This window comes from Anarhichas minor, unplaced genomic scaffold, assembly GCF_050575085.1.
Source record: "Anarhichas minor isolate MPS153535 unplaced genomic scaffold, ASM5057508v1 ptg000030l, whole genome shotgun sequence".
Lineage (NCBI taxonomy): Eukaryota > Metazoa > Chordata > Actinopteri > Perciformes > Anarhichadidae > Anarhichas > Anarhichas minor.
In genome coordinates, this window is record NW_027466476.1 from 6,184,691 (window position 1) to 6,211,000 (window position 26,310).

The window sequence follows — 26,310 nt, forward strand, 5'->3', positions numbered from 1 at the left end:
AGCACTCTGGTGAGCTGTACCAGAGCCAGGTAGTCACCAAATTGTTGAACTATTCCTTTAAACGATTAATCTACAAACAGAATTGTTGCCCATTCTTTTTCTGTCAATCAATGAATGGGCTCCTCGTTTCAGCTTCATGTTTACTTATTTGAAAATACATTTATGCAGGATACATGACTTTTGCATCGTGCACAATTAAGTTTGCTGTACAAGTTGTCCCATAACAATTTATAACATCTTATAAAAGATGAGTTGACTCCAATAACAATGTGTGTAAATTAAATTACGCAAATGCACCCTCCTTTATATCTCCGTCCTCATTCCTCTAATTACTGTATCGGTTGACAGCACTCATTTGGAATAAGTACAGGTCTTCAAGTTGTGCCTCTGCCTCCATTTTTCTGACAGAAAATCCATATTATCTGATCACAATTACAATGAAATGACTCCCTATATACTCCTCCACCCTCACACCCCACCCGGTTAGTTTGTTTCTGTTGTTGTGTATTGTTGAACATGGCCTCTGCTGTAGATCATGGCACACAACATTATTTATTCATGGCGGGGAGCGATAGATGCAGTGCAAGCTTCTCCTGAGTATAGTCCATCTGTTCGCTGGCCTACTGTACACACTAATGTAATATGTGAGTCCTCAGGAGGCGTACTAATAGCCGTTCACGTGTTAACGCTTCACACTATTTATCTGTGTAATAACACTGCCGCTGATTATAATTAGTGCCTCGTCGTTGAAACGTGATTTATCTGTCCCCGAAGAAGTGCAAGACAAACAGCGAGTAAAGTGTGACCTTACCGGTTTTATTTGATCACCACTGCGCTGACAGCGGTTCACCCTCTCACAAGACACCTCTAACATGGGAAAACCTCAGTTCTAATTGCTCCCTATAAGACACTCTATAATCTGCCTCTGAGGACTGCTGTACACATCATTTGACACAAAGCTGCAGATAATTTAATTTCCACCCAGGGAGCTTTCAGTGTTAGCCTGTAATAGAAAAGGAAGATTGCTGCCAGATTTCCAACACAAGTGCCTCTGTATCACTATGATCATGAAGTTGAAGCAGCAAAACCGGTGTCCCTCTGATTGTTTTTCTTCTGAATGAGAAGGCTGTGCTAAAGTTCTTCAAATTTCCCCAAGGCATATTCATAAACTATACGGGGCAACATGTGATAGTTTATCAATCCTTGTGCAGAACTCTGCGTGTTCTGAGCCGCCACGATTAATAGTCTCACTATTCACAATGTAGTTTTTAACTTTCCACAACATATATTAGGCCTGAAATTATCTACAACTTGTATTAAGCATATTTTAAGTGCAAATTACTTTTAAATCGAGCACACTGCAGATTCACAGTGATACATTTACATTATGTTGCTTCCATCTGTCACCAGATGCTGTGATTTATGTTGCACCGAGAGCTGTTCAAAAAAAACAACCTTTCTCCGAACATAAATTTGAAGGAAAAGGTGTGAAGCTCAGCTGTCATAGGATGAAATGTAACAAGGTGGATTGACAGCAGACAGTTTACATAATAATTTTCTTTGATGGAAAGATAATACTCTGTTTTACAGTCTGACGAGCAATGCATTAGCAGACTACTGTGCATAATAACATGCTTTATCATGTGCTGTAATACTCCGGATAGCTGCACTGTAACATCTGATCATCTGTGAAGGATTGGATCTGTGTGACTCTGTTCCCATCTTTAGCTTAAAACACACATGTACACACACACACACACACACACACACACACACACACACACCAGCTACAATAGACTGCAGTGTGGAGGGGTGTCTAACTTTGATCTTTAAATACCCTCTAACGTTAAGGCACGCTCATTGGCTTTGATTTTTTTTTTCTTTTTTTTTTACAACTGCTCGGCAAAATGCAGACGCTCCCTTGAATCTCCCCCTATGTAGGCCTAGTTGTAGTACAGCAGAGAATGCGAGAACACCTATCCTCTCTTTTTCTTTTTTTTCCCCTCCAACACCACCACCATCTGTCCCTTTCTTCCATTTCATGTGCTCAAGCAATATCCACACCCCTCTCATAGCAACAGCACAGCGCCTCCGCCCCCCGCGCCTTGCAGTGGATTTTTCTTCCCCTGGATCTTCGCCTCGCACCATGCAGACGGTCCCTTGGCCCTGCCTGACGGTTCAGTGTTCCCCCCTCCCCCACCAGCCGTGCTCCTGTTTCACTCAAAGATGGCGTCGGCTCTAGAACCCCTGGTCTGTGGCTGCATTTTTTGGCTTGTTGTTGTCTCCGTTTCGCACGGTTTTGGCACCTTCTCCTCAGCGGCTCGACAAGAAATTCCGGTGAGTAGCAGCGAAAGCCGGATTGGGGGAACATGGGATTTTTTTTTAAAACACGGGTCTGCCTTTCCGCGAGCTTCCCTCGGAAACCAGAACCGGACCAGCTCGGGCTTTCTGGGGAACCGCGAGAGGTAGAGGGAGAGAGGGGTACGTGAGGGATGATGATCGCGGAGGTGGGTGTGGGGGGTACGGAGGGGGGAGCCGAGGCCTAGCTTCTCCAGCGGCCTTGTTTTCTCCGCACCGCAGGCTGTAGTGTTACGTGGGAGGGCGGCTGGTGGAGGGAGGAAGTCAGCGAGGTGGGGACCGCTCGTAGGGACGCGTCTCCGCGGGCAGAGGCTCCTCGCTGGGAAGGAGGCCGGAGAACATGTAGCGCTGCACAATCCGCCGCTATGATGTCTTATTTTTTTGCACTTGCTCGCTAGCCGAGATGGCCGTCTGCAAGTTGCATTGTGCCTTTTTTACAAGGCCGCGATCTCACGTTAATATCCGAATGACATTCAAAATGAGATTATTCGCCGTGTGTGCTGCGGTGTGATGGTTAGTGTTTGTCTGGAACGTCTGTCGAAAGGAAAACGGTGTCTTTATGTTTTAGCTGGAGCGCTGGCTAACTCCTCGTTTCGTGCTGTTTACGTTTCGGGGTTAGCGACTAACGTTAGGAACATTATCGTAACGTTAGCTCGTTGGCTAGCTTTTAATGCAGCGTGCTGAACAACAGCAGTAAGCGGGAAGGCTTGTTGTCAGATTTTTGGCCATCTAATATCATGTCGGTGAGAGTAAACAGCACCGTAGGAAACAGTTTGTCAATGCGGCAATGGATTAAGCGTTGGTTTACAGCTAGCTCCTCAGCTAATGTTTGCTAACAGTCTGTGTTTTGACTGCATCATGTTTACCATAGCAACCCAACTAAGTTAGCCAATGGTCAACTTGCTGGTGCAGATTTTTAGGATGATGTTGTTTACACTTTTATAGCTCGTCATTTCCATCATTATGACACATTTGTGCCGTTTTCTAGTGGTTGTTAGAAGTTATGGTCTTAACGTTGCCGGTTAGTTGTCGATTTTTGTATTATTCTGGCTGTGATTAGCAAGCTGTCAGGGGGTAACAATCACCAGGGATGTGATCCTTCCTCTTCCCCAATATCCAGTTTGTTAGTAGTGCATGGGCCAATCCTCATGGTGCTTTCTGTATGCAGGCATGGCTTTGTTTATATATCTGTGTGAGGGAAAAGTATGGTGTGTCAGTGCTTATAAAAGCCCTCTCTAAGGTTATCTGTATCTCATTTAAACACATCTTTGTTTCAAGACATAGCTGTGTTACCATATTTTTTCTCACTTTATTGAAAAGTGTTTTCTGCAAAAATTGTATTAACCTCTGTGTGTGTGTGGGTGTGTGTGTTTTTCTTCCTTGCAGGGTTTGTCAGCTACTGAAGTGCAATAGGCGTGAAGGTGATCGGCTGTGACTGCTCCCTGGGTTGAGATACCTTTTCCGTCCCAGAGCTCAGAAGCCCCGGCATGCTGGAAGAGTAAAGCACCAGCGAGAAGGAACGAGAAAACGTGGAAGCTTGTGGAATCTACAGAAAACATCATTACCCTCCCCTTTATCATTGAAACACTAATTTCATGTCATGGAGACTATGATCATCTTCACCGACTCACATTGAGAATTGGCTAGTTTGCCAGTAACAGGAACCTCACTGAGCAGGTTTTATTTTTTGTGAATAGGTGTTTTGGAAAGTGGGAAACACCTTCTTCTTTTTTTTTTTTTTTTTTTTTCAAGCACTTCTTATTGCCAAGATCTACTCTACATTGTGTGCTGTGGGAGTTTAAGTTGCTAATTGACCTGCAACTTCCTCCACTCCCCCTGCTTCTCGTCAGGGACGTTCACCTGACTGGGAGTGAGAGGTGGGTGGGCTGTATTTTACCAGGTGGAGAGTTGGCTCAGGGGGTTTGTGCTATGTTCAGCTGCTCATTACCGTGCTGCTCACACTCAGCTTCTGAGGGACTCTCTGTGCGACCCCAGGACAAGGGTTAGTACGCAGGCAGAGGGCAACGAGAAAGAGGAGGCGGCGGCGCTACGGCGCAGGCCAGGTGTTTCCTTGGCTTACAGTCCTTTTTTGTGTGTGGTAAGGCCTCAAGGCCCCCGCACCCACCCAGACCGTAGCCATGGTGAAACTGGCCAACCCAATGTACACTCAATGGATCTTGGAGGCCATCAAGAAGGTGAAGAAGCAGAAGCAGCGACCATCAGAGGAGCGCATTTGCAATGCGGTCTCCATGTCTCATAGCCTGGATCGCAAAACGGTTCTGGAGCAGTTGGAGCTCAGCGTCAAGGATGGTACCATCCTAAAGGTCACAAACAAAGGTCTCAACTCCTACAAGGACCCTGACAACCCGGGGCGCTTAGCTCTGCCCAAGCCCAAAGGTAGTGGCAGCTCTGGAGGAGGTGGAGGAGGTGGAGGTGGAGGAGGAGGAGGAGGTGGTGGTGGTGGTGGTGGTGGAGGAGGAGGAGGTGGTGGCAGCAGCAGCGGCGGCGGCGGCGGCGGCGGTGGTGGCGGTGGTGGCGGCAGCAGCAGTGGCGGAGGTAGTTCTCACTCCCATTCTGGGAAGAAACCGGGACTGGACTGGAACAAGTTGCTCAAACGGGCACTGGAGGGGCTCCATGAGCCCGGTGGCTCCAGCTTAAAGAACATCGAGCGCTTTCTCAAGTGCCAGGCTGACGTGGCGGCCTACTTGTCAAGCAGCGGCTCTATGGGGTCTGGCCTCTTCCACCAGCAGCTGAGGGTGGCCCTGAAGAGGGCCGTGGCCCATGGACGCGTGGCGAAGCAGGGTCCACTGTTCCAGCTCATCAGCCGCAGCAGCTGCCTGGACGACGGGACCGGGACGGTGTCTCTGGGATCACTGCCACCAGTCCGGTTGCTGCCCCACGAGAAAGACAAGGTAATGTCTCTGCACGTGTACATCTGTCACCAACACCAACAGGTGTGCATTCACCTTAAACCTACACACATTGATATGATGCTATAGATAGTAAATAACTGGTCACTTTCACTATGGGCATTATTGACTGTGGATTATTGACAACCGTTATCATTTGGATGTTGCTGATCACAGTTGACAGTAAAGGTTTTGCATTACACGTGTAAAAAGAGAAGATCACTTTGGTCTGTTGGCATCACATGTGTCTAATAATATAACGGATATCCTGTCAAAACTGCTCCTCAGTTCAAACATTTTGGATCAACAGAAAGAGAGTGTGATTTGTGAAAGTATAAGAAAAACTCCCTCTCTTTTTGCAATCCACACAACATTTATTGGACTTGCATAATAGCCGATGCACACCCAGATTAGTCCAGAGCTATCAGTTGGCAATATCTGAGATGTTGGCGCTGCATTTTCTCTGCTTGTTCAAATTGGTCATGGGCCTACAGGGCTGTAATTTACTACAGCACAGTACGGTCCTTTACTCTGTGAACGTTAGTCGTGAGTTTTCATCCAGCATATGGCATAGTAGTTCACACCAGATAGCACATTGCAACGTTTTAGTTTTTTTGCGAAGGGTTGGGCAACATTTGTAAGATCAGACGGATGCCAGAGTGAGGATTTATCCACAAACTGGAGTCTGCATCACTGTGTGGAAGACGTTATCAGTGTGTTTTTGGAGAGAGCATGGGCGTATCGGATCAGAATACATGTGAGAAAGACTTCTTTGGTCAGCGTTACATTTGCTGGGGCAATATATGAGTGACAGAGCCCCAGGTGTGTGCGATGTGGCCCAGGCGAGCAATACTAGAGTGATGCTGGGTGGAGCATCTGGTGGGCCAAATTTTTTTAGCAGAGGAGGAGGTCAGGGGGAGAGAGTCACATGGCTCCCACCCTCCTGCAGGGAGTGTGGACCAGCTGCAGGGCTGCTCCTTGGCAGGAGGATGGGTGGAAGAAAGAAAGGAAAAGAGGGAAGGGGAGGAACACAGACGAGGGAGAGCGAGAGATGGTCTGTAGTGGTGCCAAAGGAAGAAGCCTGGATGACGCAAGCTACAGGCCTCCAGAAAGGGAGAGAGAGGCAGAGACATGGAGAGACAAGAAAGCGAGAGAGACAGAATAAGTTGGAGAGGCAGACATGCAGGCGACAGACGAGAGAGGGAACACACCCACTTTTGTAACCTGATCACAGAGAGCAGGCGGCTGCTAACCTCTGCTTCTAAGGGCCAGGGCTATGTGTACACACACACTCTCATATAAAACCATACAACTGCATGCAAACACAGAATGGCACACACGGAGTGGATTCTGACACAAGACAACACACACAACAGTTTGCTTTCCATGAATCCTCTACTTTAGATTACCACAGGCGTGCAAACATCTAACAACCAGCATGTAAATAAACCTGTTGGCACTACACACCACTATGTGCCGGCCTAGTGGCCCATCATTGGATCAAATGTCACTCAGGTTGTTAACACTCTATCTGCCCTAAACACTGTTTTGGCTGGCTCCTGGCTTTATCTGCCCCTCTGTGTGGGGGTGTATTCAAGCCTGGGCTGCCACAGAAGCTGCTGGTATGGACGCCCATACACACGCACGCACACGCACGCGCACACACAAAGTAGGATTAGCCTAGAGAGCAGGCTGGAGTCACATGGGGGTCTGCCTAACACAGTGACCTGCTTGGCTGCAGATGGCCCTGTTCTAAGACGAACCGACATCAACCTCCTCTTCCTCTCTGACTCAGCTACTGATCGGCCCGCCACTCCGCCTCACAGAACCCAATGAAAACACAAAGTAACGCCGGCCTCGGTGTGAAAACAATGTTTGTACATAAGTGGATTTGTTTCAGATTGCACCAGAAAGGCAAAGTGAATTTTTGCATGAGCAATCAAGCCCACCCTGACATTATTTACTGGTCAGAGATTATGAATTAAACGCGTAGACCTGAATGGCGGGCGGGCGGGGGGGGGGGGGGGGGGGGGGGGAGCTGCTGCAGCAGTGAGGAAATTGACAATTGTGTCTGGCATTCACGCAAGCCTGTTTACTCTTCCTCCCGGCTTCTGCTTGTGATGTTGCTTTCCTCTATCTCTCTCCAGAGGATGTAACCTTATTGCTGCTCAATCATGTGTGTTTTTGCGAGTATGTGTCGGTGTGTTCTTGATGTGTATGTTAGCCGGTACGAGAGGCATATGCATCAAAGAGATAGAAACCGTGTGTGCACGGTAGACGGAGTCGCCGTTGCGTGATCATTCTCCTACTCTTCCAAGTTGCGCATCATTGCCATATTGCCCTGCATGATTGCTAACAATTATGATTTCCCAAGGAAAGGCGGAGAGAGAGAGAGAGAGAGAGAGAGAGAGAGAGAGTAAAGGCAGGAGGAGGGAGGGGGGAAATCAAAACAAATGGCTCAGCACTGGCTTTGACCCCATTTGTGGGGAGATTTGTGTACCCAACACGATGATGTTTGTGTCGAAGCACTCCATTCAAACGGGATCCCAGACCTTATTTCTGTGTCCCCCACTCTCACCCTGATAGGGTGCCATTGCTAGGTCACGAAGGGGGAGGTGGATGGGGGAGTGAAGTCAACCAGGGGTCATGGATATATAGATGGCAAACCTCATTGCCTCCCTGAGCGCCCGTTAGCAGTATGAGGCTACGGCCATTAGATGGGATGGGCTTGACGCTGAGCTTTTGTGTGTGTATGTAGTTGTGTGTGTGTGTGTATGATGTTCATCCTTGTCATAATAACAATCTCCCTGCCCCGCGGTTGCCCCCTCCTCAACAGCTGGAGCGGGGTGAACCAGAGTTCTCGATCTCGACGCGCAGTGTCACAGCGAGGACGTGTGAAAAAAACCGGCCCGTGATCAACACACACACAGTAACGTTTTCTGCTTGTACACAATGTCGTGGTCGTGGTGATTTCCCTCCAAAACGTCCCACTGACCCCGGGACAGGCTAGCCTGCAGCTGGTAGCGGTTTGTAGAGTTGCTGCATTAAGCATCGCTTATTATGCTCCATAACGGCTATATTTATCCCCTGTAATTCATTCCGTTTACCCAGTATTGCACCCCCCCCCCCCCCCCCCCCCCCACCTGTCTCTCCAACATCACACACATCCCCCTGCTTGTGTTGGCTCAAGGTGAAGACATGTATCGTCAGTCGGAGGATCGTGAATACAGAATGCCCTCAGACATCGATTATATGCCTTTGGTGCAACCTGCTTCTTCGTCTTTTTCCCTTCCCCCTCTTTGCTGCTCCATCATGTTGTGCAGTCGCAGGAGATGGTTTTGTGTGTTCACTGGATGGACGAAAACATTCTCTGGGTTCGCATCACACCACAGGAATGCTGGGAAAGTGACTAAGTTGGATGCAATGAAATTGTCTCCCGTGACTCTTATTGTCAACTTGAATTTCAGATTATGGACTGATCCATTTTTCAAGGAGGGGGGTGGAGAGATAAAATTAATTTGCCTTAATTGTCTTGTCAGGCATCTGTTGTTCCCGTTCTACCAGAGCTCTGGCCTCAGTCGAGCCATTATTACTTCCTAAAGTTGAAAGAGCTTGTTCCTCTCTCTGATGGCACCAGCTCATGCTACACAGCGACCACAGACAGTTGTTAGACAGTTACACACCGGCAGAGAAATGGAGCATTTATCTAAAGGGTCCGTTCACACAAATCAAAATGAACATGTTGTTGTGCTCTGCTGCAACCTCAAATACAATCGTGCAGGAATGGATTTTCATTTGTGGAGCTCAAAGTAGTGAAACATTACACTTGGAGTCCCTGAGTTACTCAAGGCAGTCCAGTGAGCTCACTGTCGACGCTTTTCACCTGGACTTTGTCTATGGAAACCTTTATGATAAATAAACGGCTGAAACGATTCCATAAGAAACTTTGTTTAACCCCAACCGTTGATGTTATCATGATGAATCAATTTAATCTTGTAAAATATAGTTTTTGTTTGAAGGAGGTGTATAAAATAAATATTAGAGTGGGCACTTACTAGCACTAAACAGCTTATAATAGATAATTAAAATGACTAATGCCAATATATATTTTTTATCAAAGCTAATATTAACATCAAAATACAATCATTTATTTCCTAATATTTGAATCATGTGTTTTTCATCAAAATACGGCACATTACACTCAATGGGTTTAGTTTTGACAGATATTCATTTATGCAATTTCAGCAATACAAATGATGATTTTCCTAAAAAAGGAAACCAATTAGTTGTTCTGTTTTATCCAATAATCCATGGAATAATCGAGGACAACACTCGATGACTAAAATAATCATTAACTGCAACCTGCCAGGTCTGTGTGAACACATTCCTAAACCGTGTGTAGACTTGGCCTCGAGCTGGAAAATGTTTTCAGTGACGGTGTTCAAATTTGACCCGTTGGCTGCAGGAGAATGACCAGGAACAGACGCTGCCAGCAGCAGCAGCAGCAGCAGCAGTTACCTCCAGCTCACCGGTGACTGTGACGTGAATGGCATTTGGCGTGCTAAGTGTAGCTGTGTCTGTGTGAGGCCTCGCGTATGGCTAACCTCACCACCCTACAAATGGAGCCAATGTGTTGAGCAGCTGTGGAAGTGACGGCTGGAGCGCCGCCAGCTCCCGCTCCGTTTGATGCAGTGATTTAGCTTTGTGCTCGCTGGCTAACCTCGACGTTAATGGAGGGTGATGCTTTGGCTAAAGGGAGGGCGGGTTGGCACGACACACGGTCTTCTTCCTCGGGCTGTTTGCAGACAGTGGACCAGTTACTGACAAGTGATTTCCGGGCAGGTGGGGCTCCAGGGAGTTCAGATATGAAATGTCAACGCTGCTCCCCTAACCGTCAGCTGACATCACTTGAACATCCATGCATATACACGTTCGGATGAAAATGTGACGATGGCATGCTGAGGTGTGTTTCACGACCACTTGTGCTTCGTGCATGCAATGACTGCAAGTGCAAATATGTGTGTGTGTGTTGTGTCTGCTTTGCACGTTGTGCTCTGTAACAGTGATCAATGAGTTTGTGTTGGAGGTGGGGGCGGCCATAAGGGAAGTGTGGTGGTGGTTGGGGGTGGGGGTTGCTGAGGGTTGGGGGTGGGGGTTGCTGAGATTGGGCTCCCATGTTAATGAGATCCTTGACTTGAGACGAGACAAGGACAACTGCAACGCTTTTCCTTCTTTCCCTTTTCTCCCATTGCCTTTTATCCCTCCTCCTCCTCCATTTCTCCCTCTCCTTTCGTCCTTGCTCCATTGTTCTCTCCTTCCTGTTTCACTCTCCTGTCCTCTGTTTTTGGACAACAGAAGCCAATTTATGTAAAGTGGGTAAACCAGGCCATCACTAGTTTTTATTTTATATTTTATAACCAACTATCTCTCCGCACAAGGTCTCAGACAACGCTGCATGCTTCCTCAAGTATTAACTTTGACCGTTTGAAAACTAAACCTAAAAGTAGGCTAACCCTGGAGCACACTGGGTATGGAGTGTGTTTGTTGTGCTCAAGTGATCCATAAAGCACGAGCTGGTGTGTCAGTCGGGTCAGACTCGGGTACCATCGTGTGTGTGTGTGTGTGTGTGTGTGTGTGTGTGTGTGTGTGTGTGTGTGTGTGTGTGTGTGTGTGTGTGTGTGTGTGTGTGTGTGTGTGTGTGTGTGTGTGCGCGTGTATTTATAGAGCAACCTGTAACTTGTAAGACATGTTTGTATGGCATTTCAAGTAGACGCAGCTAACAGTTGCCACAAGGCGTGTCTTTTTGGCTCCGAACAACGGTGTGTTCCTGAACGCTTCTTATGTTGGGCAAAAAAAAAAAAGAAGAAGTGCATGCCAACGCAGCAACACGCAGGCTTAAAATAGACATCCACGCATCCACACACACACATCTTAAATCGAAAGTGGTCCGTGTCACTTAACAGTCGGGAGATGTGGAAGATTTCTCGAGCAGTGTTGTGCTGTAAGAGCAGTCCTGGCAGCTAATGCTGGCCGAGGTAGAAAAGGAGCTGAAACGGTGAGGAGAAAACAGCTCTCAGGAGAAATTTGAGGATTGTGTTTCACCGTTCCAATATCCCTGTCATGGAGGGAGGATTAGCTTTTCAATTTTTTGTATCTGTCAGGGATTAATTTACGGTGGCAGCCAGTAACTAAAGCCTCACTGTAACTCGCGTCACTATACTGTGTGTGGGGCTCTCTGCTCGTGTTTACTCGAGCGCTCACAGGGCGAGTGGGAGCTGTTGACCTCCTCCGGCGGGGAAAGGGTTAAGCGTCAGCAATGATTGAGGTGTTGGTCGCACGCACACCGCTCAGAGGACTGCTGCTGCACGTTTCTCTCTTTCTTAACACTTCCCATTTCCTTCACTCCCCCCTGCGCTCTGGATTCTTATTTTCGACTCCCGCTCTGTCTTAACACTCCTCCTTTCTTCCTCCTCGCCGCTGACTTCCATTTCTCTTCAGTGTTTTGCAGCCCAATATAGCTCTTTTTCATCACGCATCCAGGTTTTGAATCTTAAACGTTATAACCCTGTTATAACCTTTTTACCTGTGAGAATGTGAAATGGTTTCAGAAATAGAGAGCTGGTGCTTTGTACGTTTATCCTCACGTAAGACTCTATCTTCCTCTGTGCTTATCTGCCTCTCTCTCTCTCTCCACTGCTCATTCTTTACAGCCCTCCTCTCTCTCTCTCTCTCTCTACCTCTTTCTTCTCTGACTCGCTCTCTCTCTCGTACCTTTTGTTTCTCGTGCTCGCTCTGTCCCTGTGGTGTTAGGTGGGGGTGTTGGAAGTAGCCCGAGTCAGAAGGAAATGAACCCAATAAATCAAGCTCTCTTGTCCCCGTCTCCTCCCTGCCTCCCCAGCTCTCTGCAGCCGTGTGCACCGACGCTGTTGTGCTGTCACGACGCCGTCTTCGGTGAATGTCACGTTGTTTTCTTCTCCATTTTAAATGAATTATTGGACTGTCCGCTGTGAGCATGTTACGCCCTCAGGTGTGTGCCTCCTGCAAAGTGTTTCAGTATTTTTGAATTTCAGAATAATATAAAACATACAGATTAGTATTTTCTCTTCATCATGGTCACCACAGATGCGCTTGAGAATAGACTTCCTTTTTTAATTTTTCAATGAGTTTCGGCGGCTACTTTCTAAATTCATAGCAGGCTGCGTGATGGACTTTATGCAAGAATGAGGGTGTTTTGTCCTAAAAATATACTTTTATTATTGTTTGGGGATTTCAGTATCTGACTTATAAGATGTCACATATTATCACAGATAACAGGAAGTGTCTCAAGTGTTCAAATATTTGGCTGTATTGTGTCTATAAAAGTGTTCATCTTCCCTGGTTTTTTTTCTGGTTTATTGTGTAACAATTTTAAATAATTAGTAGGATAATTACACTTTTCTTTTTTTTTTACACTGATTAACCCAAGAAAAGAGAGTCAAAGTTGAAAGAAATCTCCACCTCAAGTGAGTTCTAACTTGAGTTGTGACTCTGCTCCGGCACGTTGTTATTGTAGTTCTTTGGCATGTGTCTCACTTTGGCTGCAGCCATGTTACCCGCTACCTTCAGCAGCACGACGCCACCCATTCAGTGTTTTGTGCTGATGCGACTCCGCTTTGGTGTCATCGGATCATAGAACCCTCGTCCACTGTGTCTCAGAGTCGCACACGTGCCAGCGGGCAAACACCAGCCCAGATGTCACGCGAGTTGTTTTCAACAGTGGATTCCTCTCCGCTGCGCTAAACATAAAGCGGAGGATGTGGAAGCAGTTGGACAACAGATGTCGTATGCTCGGTGTCTCCCATGTCAGCCATGGAGCCCTGTAGCTCCTTCAGAGTGTCCATCACTTGTGCTCTTCTCACACATGCAGACGGCTCGCTCGAGGTGCCACAGTTGCATTTTTCTCTCATAAACACACTGTACTTGAGACATTTTCTTGTACTCTTCTCTTGATCGGTACTTTTTAATGTGTTACCTCAGATCTTTTTTGTTACTTTGTCTTCATAAGATCGTTTTTGCAACTGAATATCCTTTGTATCAATTGAACCCTCCAGAAACAGGTGTGTTTAATGGAGAAATATGTAATATATTTACTGCATTAAATCATAAAAAGAATAAACATAAGGAAACCTGTTAAGTTGAAGTTGTGGATTTTCCGACAACAATGCTGCAGCCAGTACGTTCTCCTTTCAAGTTTCCATTCCAGTGAAGAACGTCTGTTTTTACTTTGGTCTTTGGCCCATTGCGATACCCAGGGTTGCCAGATGTGAAACTAATTGGCATTCAAACAGCAGCCATGGAAGCAAGCAAACAAACTGGATTCTAGAAATTAGCCTACGTAAAGAACATAAACGTGTTCAACCAGTTTAACACTAGTTTAATGGCTTGAACACGTCTCTGTGGTTGGTTAGGACAATATTTGGACACGCAAGCTCATTTGGCCGGGCTTTACTCACGGCCATCGCTAGCTACCAGTTATTTATCTTATCTAATAGAAAGTATGTACCCGTTTTAGAAGAGTTTACATTTTCTAAGTAATCTGCCCAGCGCTGTTTGTAAGTTAGCACAGGGTTTGTGTTGTTATAAGGTTCATCTCTAGTCGTTTTGTCTTGGTTGTTGCACATGGCAAAGTTTAATGTGTGCTCATGTAGGTTCAGGGTCCTCAACCTGGCAACACACGAGAGCTTTGAGTTTGGAGGAGAGACATCTCTCCAATATCTTTACCCATTCAAACACATATGATGCATATTTGTCCTTTGACCTAATGCTTGTGATTTAACCCAGCATGTAACCTTTAAATACAAGTGGTTGTACCGGTGGTTGTAACATCTGCTGTTTGCAGATGATGTGGTCCTGTTAGCCTCCTCGGATCGTGACCTCCAGCATTCACTGGGGCGGTTTGCAGCCGAGTGTGAAGCGGCGGGGATGAGAGTTAGCACCTCCAAATCTGAGGCCATGGTGCTCTGCCGGAAACCGGTGGATTGCTCCCTCCAGGTGGGGACGGAGTGCCTACCTCAAGCGAAGGAGTTCAAGTATCTCGGGGTCTTGTTCACGAGTGAGGGTAAGATGGAGCGGGAGATCGACAGACGGATCGGTGCGGCTGCAGCAGTAAAGCAGGCGCTGCACCGGACCGTCTTGGTGAAGAGGGAGCTGAGCCGGAAGGCAAAGCTCTCAATTTACCACTCGGTCTACGTTCCTACCCTCACCTATGGTCACGAACTCTGGGTCGTGACCGAAAGGACAAGGTCGCGGCTACAAGCGGCCGAAATGAGCTTCCTCCGTAGGGTGGCCGGGCTCAGCCTTAGAGATAGGGTAAGGAGCTCGGTCATCAGGAGGGAGCTTGGAGTCGAGCCGCTACTCCTTCGCGTCGAAAGGAGTCAGCTGAGGTGGTTCGGGCATCTAATTAGGATGCCTCCTGGACGCCTCCCACTGGAGGTTTTCCAGGCACGTCCAACTGGGAAGAGACCCCGGGGAAGACCCAGAACACGCTGGAGGGATTACATCTCCCAGCTGGCCTGGGAACGCCTTGGGATCCCCCAGAATGAGCTGGAACATGTTGCCGGTGAGAGGGAAGTCTGGGTTGGCCTGTTGCCACCGCGACCCGACCCCGGATAAGCGGAGGAAAATGGATAGATGGATGGATGGATGGATGTACCGGTGGCGAACTTAGATTGTTTTGCGTTTTAAATTTGTGTTTGTATCAATTTGAAGACTTTTCAGTCAGAAAATCCTAATTACACCCACTGCTTTTTCAGTGTTGTTAAACAATAGAATAGGAAAAGGCCAAAATGAGTTTTAAAAGGTACCTTAAATCCCAGTTCATCACTATTAAAAACAGTACAAGCTCACCAAAATGTATTTGCTTACAGGACATTTATGTGACCACAGCCAGAGTATAAAGATTGATATGGTTACATTGTGGCAGTAATTAACAATTTGACTGACTCATATCTGTAGGTTACTCAACAGTAAACCAAATGTGTTGCCTTGTGGTGAACTCTGAGGTAGCAGTGAGCCACCACTTCCCCTCAGGGCCTCCAGGCTCCATAGACTTTCACAGAGATTCACCCCGTGGCCCCTCCCTCTTGTGTTAGTACCTGTGAGGTGCACCTGCACAGACTGACGAGTCATACTTGATGCCTAACAACATGTTGTGTTATCCTGCCTTTTGTGTTCCTGGACACAAACCTGTCCTAGGTTTTGCTCTTCTGTGCGTATCAGGTAATGTGTTTTTGTGTCTTAGTACACGCCTGCTGACACGGTTTGTGTGTTTTTTGGGGACACGCTAAAAGATGAATGCCGCTCCAGAAATGAATGTCTGATGGCGTCTTTCACACATTGCTCTGGAACGTAAACTCCTCAGCCAGTACAAGCAGACACAGCTTTAGATCAAACGACACAGGAGTCAGCGGAGACGTTGACATGAATTATACAAGCCATCCCCTCACAGTGCAGCTCTCGTGCTCCTCATTATCCTCAACACTTTGTTCACAGACCCACATGCTCCGTGGTGTCGTTGTAGTTTTCAGTCCGCCGTTAATACACAGCAACAGTCACTCACTGTGGCAGGACGCACGAGGCCACTTTGTTTGCTGTCATTTGTACAACTGGGCTGTTAAGTTGACTGACAGTCTCTCATCTCCCCCCCCCCCCCCCCCCCCCATCTCCTCCCCTCTTCTGTCCCTCCCCCAGCCGGTGGCAGAGCCCATCCCCATCTGCAGCTTCTGCTTGGGGACCAAGGAGCAGAATCGCGATAAGAGGCCGGAGGAGCTCATCTCCTGCGCCGACTGTGGCAATAGTGGTGAGTGTTCTTGGTTATGTGGGCCGAACCACCACAGAAGAAGAGAGTATAAATGTGATATGATTGGTTAGAATACATGTAATCTCAAATTCTGTATTATCTTTTTTTGTAAAAAGACAATTTTTGTTTAAAAAAAACCCAAATATAAGCACAATGCCAAGCACACATCCTGTAAAACGATTACTGTGCGTTTAATTTTAGGAAGCTGCACACAACAATTTACAGACACAGACTCTTTTATCTCTTTTTCGGGTGCCATGCCTTGCCAGATACTGGCACCGTTCTCTGTTTTCAGAGAAATTGGGACATGAATCTGGTTTTCCTGCCGCTTAGTGAAAGCAGAGGAGGGATTGTGTTCCTCCTCTTCCCTCCGTGGGTTTCTGTCCCAGACGAGCGCATCTTGTTTGCAGCTCTTCAAACGGAGCTCTGACAGATTGTCATTTATGTTTGAACACTCTCTTTGCAGCCAGGTTTAATTCAGGGAGGCCTTTTCAATTCCAAGAGGAGCTCTTATTTTCCTTCTTCTTCTTCTTCTCCAACAATGATGCAAGTGGGTCATGGCTGTCAGTCAGTGTGTGACGTTGACTTGTTTGTGTGTGTCTGTCTACCTGCAGGCCACCCGTCCTGTCTCAAGTTCTCCCCAGAGCTCACAACGCGAGTCAAGGCTCTGTGGTGGCAGTGCATCGAATGCAAGACTTGCAGCAGCTGTCAGGATCAAGGGAAGAATGCGGTGAGTGGATGAGAACGAATACGGCGGATTGGCCGCCTATCAGCGTCTGTGAGCACTCTTCTTCTCTGCTTAGGTGCTCTGTGGTCCCGGCATTGAGCTATTTTAAGTCGGCATCGGCACGATTTCACTCTTTTCTCTTACTTATCAAGCGAGGAGTGATTGTTATTCAAATGTTTGGAGAGAGGTTTGACAGTGAGACAAAATGCACGACATTCTACCGACACGCACAGTGATAGAATACATCTAGAACACGGAGAATAAAAGGGAAACAAAGCAGTGGCTTCAACCAGTCACGGTGAATATTTTCAAAGTGCAGTCCAACTGTAAAAGGCACATTCATAGTAATTAAATAAAAAATAATGCACTTTTGGGGCATGAATATGTGGAAATCTGATCAAAATGTGCCATCGGAATGAGCACTGGAGCCTCTAATAAATGTATCATCAAACAAAGTGCTTCATATCCGTCTTATTAGACATGAGTGACGCATATTTCTTATTAAATATGCCCTAACATATTGTTCTAGCTTTCATGTGCAATGAGTCAATGAGACTCACTTTGTGTGAAACACATCTAAAGGGTTTAATACTCATCAATACTGTGTGTGTGTGTGTGTGTGTGTGTGTGTGTGTGTGTGTGTGTGTGTGTGTGTGTGTGTGTGTGTGTGTGTGTGTGTGTGTGTGTGTGTGTGTGTGTGTGTGTGTGTGTGTGTGTGTGTGTGTGTGTGTGTGTGTGTGTGTGTGTGAACTATACAGGACAACATGTTGTTCTGTGACTCCTGTGACCGGGGCTTCCACATGGAGTGCTGTGACCCCCCCCTCACGCGTATGCCCAAAGGTAAGCACAGCGCTGCTGCTTTAACTCATCACTTACCTCTTCATTGAACTGTTTGCGGCCCTCCCATGAATTCAACTGACGGACTACGTAAAGCTCATTCATTACTACTCTATACGATCGTTATAGTCACACTAAATGATGCCTCGAGTCCTCATGAATCACCCAACGCTCCACCATTTAAGCGCTAATGTATTCGATACGTCCCGCAGTCCGGTTGGTAGCCCGTCTTGTCTAGTCCACCGCGGGGTGTGTGAACCTGTGCTTTTACTCTTTTCTCTCCAGGCATGTGGATTTGTCAAATCTGCCAACCCAGGAAAAAGGGAAAGAAGCTTTTACTTGAAAAGGCAGCACAAATCAAACGGCGCTACAACGCACCGCTGGGGCGGCCCAAGAACAGGTGAGAAAAAAGAAATGCCTTCAGCTATTGTTAGCCGAGCGGAGAGCAAGGTGTCGTGTATCTGCCTCACCAGAGTGCAGACGAGCTAACGGCCACAATGCCTACTCGCTAAAATGAGCTCGCAGCTACTTTTTTTTCTTTCTCTTCTCTGTGTAATTTATCATTATCTATATATAAATATAGGCTGTAAATATATATATATATCCAGAGTCTCAAACAGACCGCTCACTTTCTCCTCAGGCCGGGCCGGCCCTTTAAGAAGCTGGGCAGGCGTGGTCGGCGGAAGCGCTCGGCCTCGGCCCACTCGTCCTCCAGCTCCTCCTGCGAGGGTTACCCCGGGGACGACCGGCTGCTTTTCTCGATGCGGGACGACGACGACATGTCGCAGGGCAGCCTGCGCTTCAACAACAAGACCAAGGGCCTCATCGACGCCCTCACCAAGTTCTTCACGCCGTCGCCCGAGGGCCGCAAGGCCCGGCAGGAAGTGGTGGACTATTCACAGCAGTGCCGCATCCGAAAGAAAGCCAATCGCAAAGGAGAAGGAGATGATAGAGGTGAGGATTAGCTCCACTACCAGTGCAGTTTATATAGTTCATGTACTTGACATGCATAGACTCGTTTTTGGGGGGGAACAGGGGATCTTTAGGTGGAGATAGCAGGTCAAAAGGATATGCCACATACAAGTGGTAGACATCATCTGAATGCTGGGAACCTGAAGATCAATTTGAGGGGCGGGACTTAGTGAAGGTTAATTTAAGCTCATTGGATCCTCAAGAGTCTCAGCTTTCCAGTTATACCCAATTTATCAGCTAGATGCTTTGCTAACTGACGGACTCTGTACTACCGGTTCATGTTGTGCTGCGTAGACGGCGCTTCACTTTTCTTCCAGCATTATAATGATACAGCCGTGATGTTACTTATTTGGAAATTGTAGACCGATGGTAAAATGGAGTAGCGTTGATGTTTTTTTTTTCTGCCTCTGGAAAGTGTTGCTTATGCATCAAAAGAAACTGCTTTGTAATATGAAGTGGCCTCCTGCAGTTCTCCTTCCACTGAACCTTTACTGTGCAGCGCACAGAAGAGAATAAATGTGACGGAGCAGATGCGTTGGCAGCATTCACTTCAATTTTCACTGGTGTTTTGACCCACTTTGAAGATGTAGTTGTAACGGAGAAGCAGGTTTATACAACCTGTATGAGTTTTGTGATGATTCAAAACCAGTTTACCCTATATATGTATAAGAAGAACAGTCGGTTTATCATCGTAAACATAGATGCATCTGTGGTGACGTGGCTTTAATATATCTATATCTATGATGTGTTTTTGAGCAAAAGTAAAAGTGTGCTAACGAAAGACTATTTACTGTGTATAGATGCCTCAATGTCTGCCCGCTGTGACTGTAGCGTCTTTTTGTAAAAATCAATCAGCACACATCTGCCACTCCGTCCCTGCAGGCTTCTCAATACATTTTCATAAATGTCGACTCTGCGTTTCTCTCCCCAGACAATCAGGAAGGCAGCGACTGGCGTGATGAAGATGAGAAACTGCCCGGCCACGAGAACCTGACGGAAAAAGACATCGAGCTGTTCAGACACATCCAGGAGCTGGCACTGCAGGTACACAAGAGACCAAACACGAAACGTCTTTAACAGTTGAATGATCCGATATTGGGACAAAGGGTAGGGGGGCCACTTTGTAGAGTGAGACGGCATCGGCACGGGAAGCTGGGAGAGACCTATGAGGCTATGACTCAGGCTGTCAGGCTGGAGTTATGGGGCGTGGTGTTATGATAACCCGCGGGAGGGTGTGTGTGTGTGTGTGTGTGTGTGTGTGTGTGTGTGTGTGTGTGTGTGTGTGTGTGTGTGTGTGTGTGTGTGTGTGTGTGTGTGTGTGTGGGTGTGGGTGTGTCAATGGTAATGAGAATGTCGTCAGAAAAAGCAGCGTCAACAACACCCAGAGCGTAAAACATGAAGTCTCAGGCGAGGTCTCTAGGATGTAGGCACGTTTGTGGGTGGAAAAGTCAATTAGCTGTATTGATTATTAATTGTCTCATAAATTAGTTTACCATGGAACTCTTCCCAGATTCAGCCGGTATATTAAAGTCATCAATTACCACAGATGCTGGGCGCACGGAGGAGAGCAGCATGATGAGCGTCTGATTCAGTGAGGATCAAAGGTTTGGTTTTCAAATGGCCAATAGATGCCAATAATAAGAGGTAACAGAGAGACAACTTCACTACAAGGTTAATGAAGTATAATGCATAAAGTTGCTTATGATATGCCCGTGTTTGAACGCACAGGGCTGCTCAGTGGAGCCACACCATGGAGGCCCAGCGTGGCTGAGTGCGTGAGGCCTCCGCCACGTCTCAGTCAGGCACATAAAGACGGTGTTGGTGTCAAAAGAACATCTGATGTTTAGTGGAGTCAATGTTGAGCAGGGGGCACCTCTAATGGCCTGGTTAGCCCGGTGCCAGTGCCGTTACAGAGAGGAAATGTGAATTAGCGACAATACCGCCCCCTTTTCATGCGGCGCAGCAGCAGAATGACCAGAGAGCCAGTGGAGTGATATTAAAACACTATCCCGCTGGAGTATTCACAGCAGTGTTTAAGTGTTTGATGCGGTGGTAAGGCCTAATGCTTGTGTGAAAAGGGCAGATGTGATTGTCTAGGTTGAGGAGCCGTAGAGGAAAATCCATTATCATCGTAAACGACAGGCAGAGATGTCCAAACTGTGTCAGCGGCTCCACTTAAAGCTCCATTGTCATGCTAGCAGGTAGCCCAAAGTAATAAGAAGTGGCTTTTGGTCACTGACTTAACCGATTATGTTAAAAGCGTGTTACCGATGACAGTATCCTGCCTACCTCTCACGCCTCAGTGTAAGATCCTAATCCAGTAGATGTGTAATCCGTCTACTTACCCTTTGATCACTCCAGCAGTAAACTTGACCATCCGTGTCTCTCCCTCCCTTTCTTCCTCCTCCTTTGTCGCTCTCCAACACAGAAAGTCGGGGTGACGGGTCCACCGGATCCTCAGATGCGCTGTCCGTCAGTCATCGAGTTCGGCAAGTTTGAAATCCAGACGTGGTATTCGTCTCCCTACCCCCAGGAGTACAGCAGGTAAGATAATTACCCTGATGAAGCACACCAGCATAATGTACTTAGCTCACAGTCCTGTGTGTAGGCAAAGCAATTACCAGCGGCGTAATGGAGCTCAATTATGAGGTTGTTTACAGTACCACCTACTTTGGCAGGTAACCAGCCAGAGCCAGGGAGGCAATTGGATTCTGATTTGCCAAGGGTGTATTCATTTTCTTCATGCATGTAGCTGTTGAATAAAATATGCCCCTGCTCTTCTGAAGAAATCTGTTGTTCAAATCCCATTAGTTCCACGTGTGTCTCAGGCATTGCAGTTTTTTTTGCTTATTTCAAAACAAGAGCTGTTTTCATCATTGAATAATCGGGCAAACAAAGAAATCAAAACTTACCATCACAATTTCCCAAAGCCCAAGTCGACATATTCATCATTCATTGCTTCTGTTGTCTGAACCAACAGTCCAAAAACCTAAAGATTTTTGTCACATGACTGTTGGTCTCAGCCGAATCAATGGCTTCCCAGTTGCGCTGAGGAGCGCAGAATTTTATGTTTTCTACAGGATTTCTTTCGAGTAAAATGTTTTATTTGAATTTTAAATGAGACGGAACTGTTTATACACACACACACATTGTGTTTAAGGACCGTCGGAAAGATGAAAATCTGACGATTCTGACAGTTTTACCATTCCTCACGTTTCCTTCTTCCTCTGTACTCTCCTTCCTATTTCCCCTTTCCAGACTACCCAAGCTCTACTTGTGTGAGTTCTGCCTGCGCTACATGAAGAGTCGCAGCATCCTCTACCAGCACATGAAGAAGTGCAACTGGTTCCACCCGCCTGCCAACGAGATCTACAGGAAGGAGGACGTCTCTGTTTATGAGGTGAGGAACTGTTCAGACTGAGTGATGGTGAAAGACCGCAAGAGTGCGAGTGATTGTGGATGACTCTAACTCTAACCCTGGTAGTCACCTCATGCTCTACACAATAGTCCTGTAGAGTCACAGAACAGACCAACAGACCAACTTCCTCAAAAATGTATCCAACGCTTTCTATAGACTTTTACAGAGACCCACTCATTTTTATTCAGGCTGTGGGAGTATAAAATCAGAGGTTAACCATATGCGCGCCAATACTTTGCCCACCAACTTCATGAATATACAGCATCTTGATCCCTCCAAATTCCTAATGGTGATGAATTGACATCCCTACCTACCATGGAGAAATATTCACATGTTTATGTCATCAGGGAATTGACTGTTATTATCAGAAAGAATTCCTAATCACCCATGCACTGTTAAGCTCCTTTTCTGGGTCTCGTAGCGCAGCAGAAGATGAATTCAGTGGATTGTTGTCTGCAGGCCATGGCCGCTGCAGCTCCTGTTTCCCTGCTCTGCAGTCCATCCCCGCTCGGAGGAGAGCAGATATAACTGGCGAGCTGCCAAAGCTGAACCTCCCTCCTTCTCTTTCTCTTTACAGCTCCTTGTTTCTTGCCTCCACCCTCTCCATCAGTCAGGGTCTCCAGGGACACGGCTGAGAGATCATTGCCCGACACTATAACTTCTCCTCCGTTCACCTCCCCTTTGTTCCACAGCTCTCTAACAGCAGCTTAAAGATGCACTTCTGGACAGCAGTGTGTCGGGGGAATGAATGGTAGTCATTTAGGAAACTGTCATTGCGTTGTGCTGATGTTTTTCTTTTATAATCCCGCAACAGGTTGATGGGAATGTGAGCACAATCTACTGTCAGAACCTGTGTCTGCTGGCCAAGCTGTTCCTGGACCACAAGACCCTCTACTATGATGTGGAGCCCTTCCTTTTCTACGTCCTGACCCAGAACGACAGCAAAGGTTGCCACCTTGTTGGCTACTTCTCCAAGGTATGGGATTGCTCCCCAACCACGTCCTGGTGCTGGATTTCAGTCCCTCTGGCCCACAACCTCTCAGCAAAGTCATTTTCAAGGAATACAAACCTCTATAAATTATAACCACCCCTGCAAAACCAAAACGGGGAGAAAAATCTATTCACATCAAATTGAAATGCAATGGCATCACCCCACACAGGTGCATTCCTAGCTCAAATGTGCTCAAATGTGTCCCAGATAAACAGTGGGTGCTGTGAGCTCCATTGCCCCTCTGTAGCGTTTTGCAGGTGCTCCCATTAACGTGCCTCCTCGCTGCCAAAACACAGCAGTTAGTGAGCGGACGCGGCACCATCAACACCCTGCTGCACACCCACACAGGCCTGCTCTGTGATGTAGTTTCCATTATATATATGTTTTTTTCTTCTTATGGTCTAATGTGTCTGCTTCTTTCCCTCTTCTCCAGGAGAAGCACTGTCAACAGAAATACAACGTGTCATGCATCATGATTCTACCACAGTACCAGCGCAGGGGCTACGGACGCTTCCTCATCGACTTCAGTAAGGGCTGCAGCTTCAAGCAAAACACAATAAAACACCAATAACTGGGAAATGTTTCTGTTGATAGACAAAATAGAAGATGTCTTTTTTTTGGCTCAAGATGTCCTTTGTTCCTCCCTTCCTATAGGCTACTTATTGTCCAAGCGCGAGGGCCAGCCAGGATCTCCAGAGAAGCCTCTGTCCGACCTCGGCCGACTATCCTACATGGCCTACTGGCGCAGTGTGGTGCTGGAGTGTCTCCACGACGTCCGCGATCGGCAGATCACCATACGACAACTAAGCAAGCTGACCGGGATCTGCCCGCAGGACATCACCACCACCCTGCACAGTCTCAACATGCTGGATCAGCGAGGAGACAGGTCAGAGACGGGACTGGGATACATTCTGAAATGCTCCACATTGTTGAGTACTGTGTTGAATGGGTCAGTGATGCCCTCCAGTGGTTCACGCCGTACTCGCACAGAGTTGAAAGTTCCTGCAGATTGCACAGTGTTAGAAGAGGGTGTCGGCAAACATCATTCTCCCTTAGCTGGCCTTGTTATTTTTGCTTTATTTTATTATTTCTTCTGCATTAGCATATTATATAACTTACTATGGTGCAGTGAGAAAAAGAAGGATCTGATCGCCAGACAGTTTTCAGTAACAAAGTATTAACGGCTCTTGTAACTAACCCAAAACACCTCGCATGTAAACAAAGCAAGCCTTTAAAGTCGACTTTAGTAAGATCACTGCTCACACAGTCACCATATCAATGTGAACTTCCACTGACTATCAACATAGGTTAGGTACCCTGCTGCAGCCTAATTCATTGACTCAGGTTAAAACTTTATTCAATTAGAAACCCTGGTAACGCTTTCTGTTCGAATGAAAGTTCTTCATTACAATGGAATGAAAAGCTGGATCAGCCAGTTGATTAAGTGTCGTCAGCAAAGTTTACTCCAGTGATTAATGTGTTGTCAGCATTAGGTTACAATGATAAAGACAGAAGTCAGTGGCAGCACCAGAAATAAGTTGGCAAAATGTCACCAAATGGCAACATTATTAAGCTTTGGTTTAAAACACTAACATTGATCAGCCTAATAGTGTAAGGAAACATTTGCACACCTTGTAAATGTACATGTGCACACACGTAACCACACACGTATGCACACAACACTTCATGGGCGTCGTAAGCCAACAAACACATCGGTGTGAATGCACACAGACATGTACTGACATACACAGCCAGATTCTCCTAATGCATGTAAAAAAACATGCATGTAGAGTTCTAACACTCTTGTTTTGTTTTTTTTGTCAGGCTGGTCCTGGTGCGGAGGGAGAAGCTGGTGTCCAACCACATGACTCGTCTCAAGGCCCGGCCACGGCAACTGGATGTCGACCCAGAGTGTCTCCGCTGGACCCCCGTCGTCGTAACCAACACTGTGGTCTCTGATGGAGATGGAGATGATGACGATGACGAGGAGGATGATGAACCAGAGGAGCACAACCGCAAGGAGGTAAATACGTTGAATTTGTGTAGAACAACAGATTGATGTCAAAGTTGTTGTACATTATTGATTCATTATTTTACTTTATCTTTTAATAGATCAAACCAAGTCACAAGGTCCCACCAATCTCCTGGCACATGCGCCAAGGGAAGAAGAGGGCTGAGGAGGAGGAGGATGAAGAGGAAGAAGAGGAAAGGAAGTGCTTCCTGGGGTTTCCCATTAGCCAAAGCTCCCCAGCTTCCCCTCCCATTCGCTGTCCACCCTCTGTCCCAGAGCCACCACGCCCCCCTCCCCCAACAAATGGAGAACGCAGACCACGGGGGCGCCCACCCAAAAACTGGCCTTGGGGCAAGGTGAAAGACAGCGCGCGGGTGGGACGGCCACCTAAGATCCGCCCAGTGGAGGTGGAGGAAGACGAGGAGAGAACGGAGGGAGGAAAGACCACAGGCTCTGCTACCGGGCCCCCCTCCCTTTTCTCCCTGGACAGACAAGCGGAATCCCAAGCCTTTCACTCACTGGACATGACCAGACACCCCTCCATAACTCCCACGAGAAGAGGGCGGCCCCCAAGGAAAAAGAGAGGCCCTAAGCCCAGATCCATGGAAGGGCCTGGGGTGGGGCTGCCACAGCTTCCTATGGTTTCCAGGTTGAATGAGTCTCTTCCTATCAGGAAGAGCTGCTTCAGTGAAAGCAGTGAAGAGGAGGAGGATGACGATGATGATGAAGATGATGATGATGATGAGAGGAGGACATGCTCCCCACCCATCCTCACCAAGCCTGCCTTGGGGCTCAAATGCAAGGTAAGAAACGAACAGTGTCTTGTTAACCGTGAATGCAAATTTAAATAAATTAGCAATTAAGTTGTATTGAGAACTGGATTCATGTCTTTTACTGTAGTCTTCTTGATCTCAGTCAGTGTGGGTCAGGAACACCTAATAACCTGTCCCGTTTCTACCCAGAAGCCGCTGAGGAAGCGCCGCTTTCGTCAGCGCAGCCACCCTCACAGCAGCGTGGTGACAGAGACCATCTCTGAAACCACAGAGGTGTTGGATGAGCCTTTTGTAGACTCGGACTCGGAGAGGCCTATGCCCAGGCTGGAGGAGGAGACGCCACTGGGCCACCCGCTGCACCGCTACCCACCAGCCCGCTCTGTCATGAGGTTGTCTGACCCAGCACCTAAAAGGAGCCGGCACTCCAACCTCACCGATTCAGAGGAAGACGGTGAGCAGACAGAGTTTTGAAGCCAA

At 47.2% G+C, this 26,310-nt stretch overlaps 1 protein-coding gene across 3 annotated transcripts in view; it reads left to right on the top strand.

Moving 5' to 3' along the window:
• Positions 1–1,839: 1,839 nt before the first annotated feature.
• The window catches only part of kat6a (K(lysine) acetyltransferase 6A), a 30,223-nt gene continuing 5,752 nt past the window's right edge, over positions 1,840–26,310 (top strand). Inside the window, exons 1-16 of one of the 3 annotated variants that reach the window (XM_076105033.1) lie at positions 1,840–2,337; positions 3,745–5,270; positions 15,996–16,104; positions 16,719–16,834; positions 17,590–17,671; positions 17,954–18,068; positions 18,309–18,622; positions 19,572–19,684; positions 21,069–21,184; positions 21,899–22,040; positions 22,873–23,034; positions 23,483–23,576; positions 23,704–23,935; positions 24,874–25,072; positions 25,162–25,863; positions 26,026–26,284. In XM_076105033.1, coding sequence (XP_075961148.1) covers positions 4,497–5,270; positions 15,996–16,104; positions 16,719–16,834; positions 17,590–17,671; positions 17,954–18,068; positions 18,309–18,622; positions 19,572–19,684; positions 21,069–21,184; positions 21,899–22,040; positions 22,873–23,034; positions 23,483–23,576; positions 23,704–23,935; positions 24,874–25,072; positions 25,162–25,863; positions 26,026–26,284 — 3,529 coding nt within the window. In that variant the 5' untranslated portion in view covers positions 1,840–2,337; positions 3,745–4,496. Of the gene's footprint in view, positions 2,338–2,618; positions 2,872–3,744; positions 5,271–15,995; positions 16,105–16,718; positions 16,835–17,589; positions 17,672–17,953; positions 18,069–18,308; positions 18,623–19,571; positions 19,685–21,068; positions 21,185–21,898; positions 22,041–22,872; positions 23,035–23,482; positions 23,577–23,703; positions 23,936–24,873; positions 25,073–25,161; positions 25,864–26,022; positions 26,285–26,310 lie in introns of those variants that run through there. The other 2 variants (XM_076105031.1, XM_076105032.1) reach the window with 2 other exon arrangements.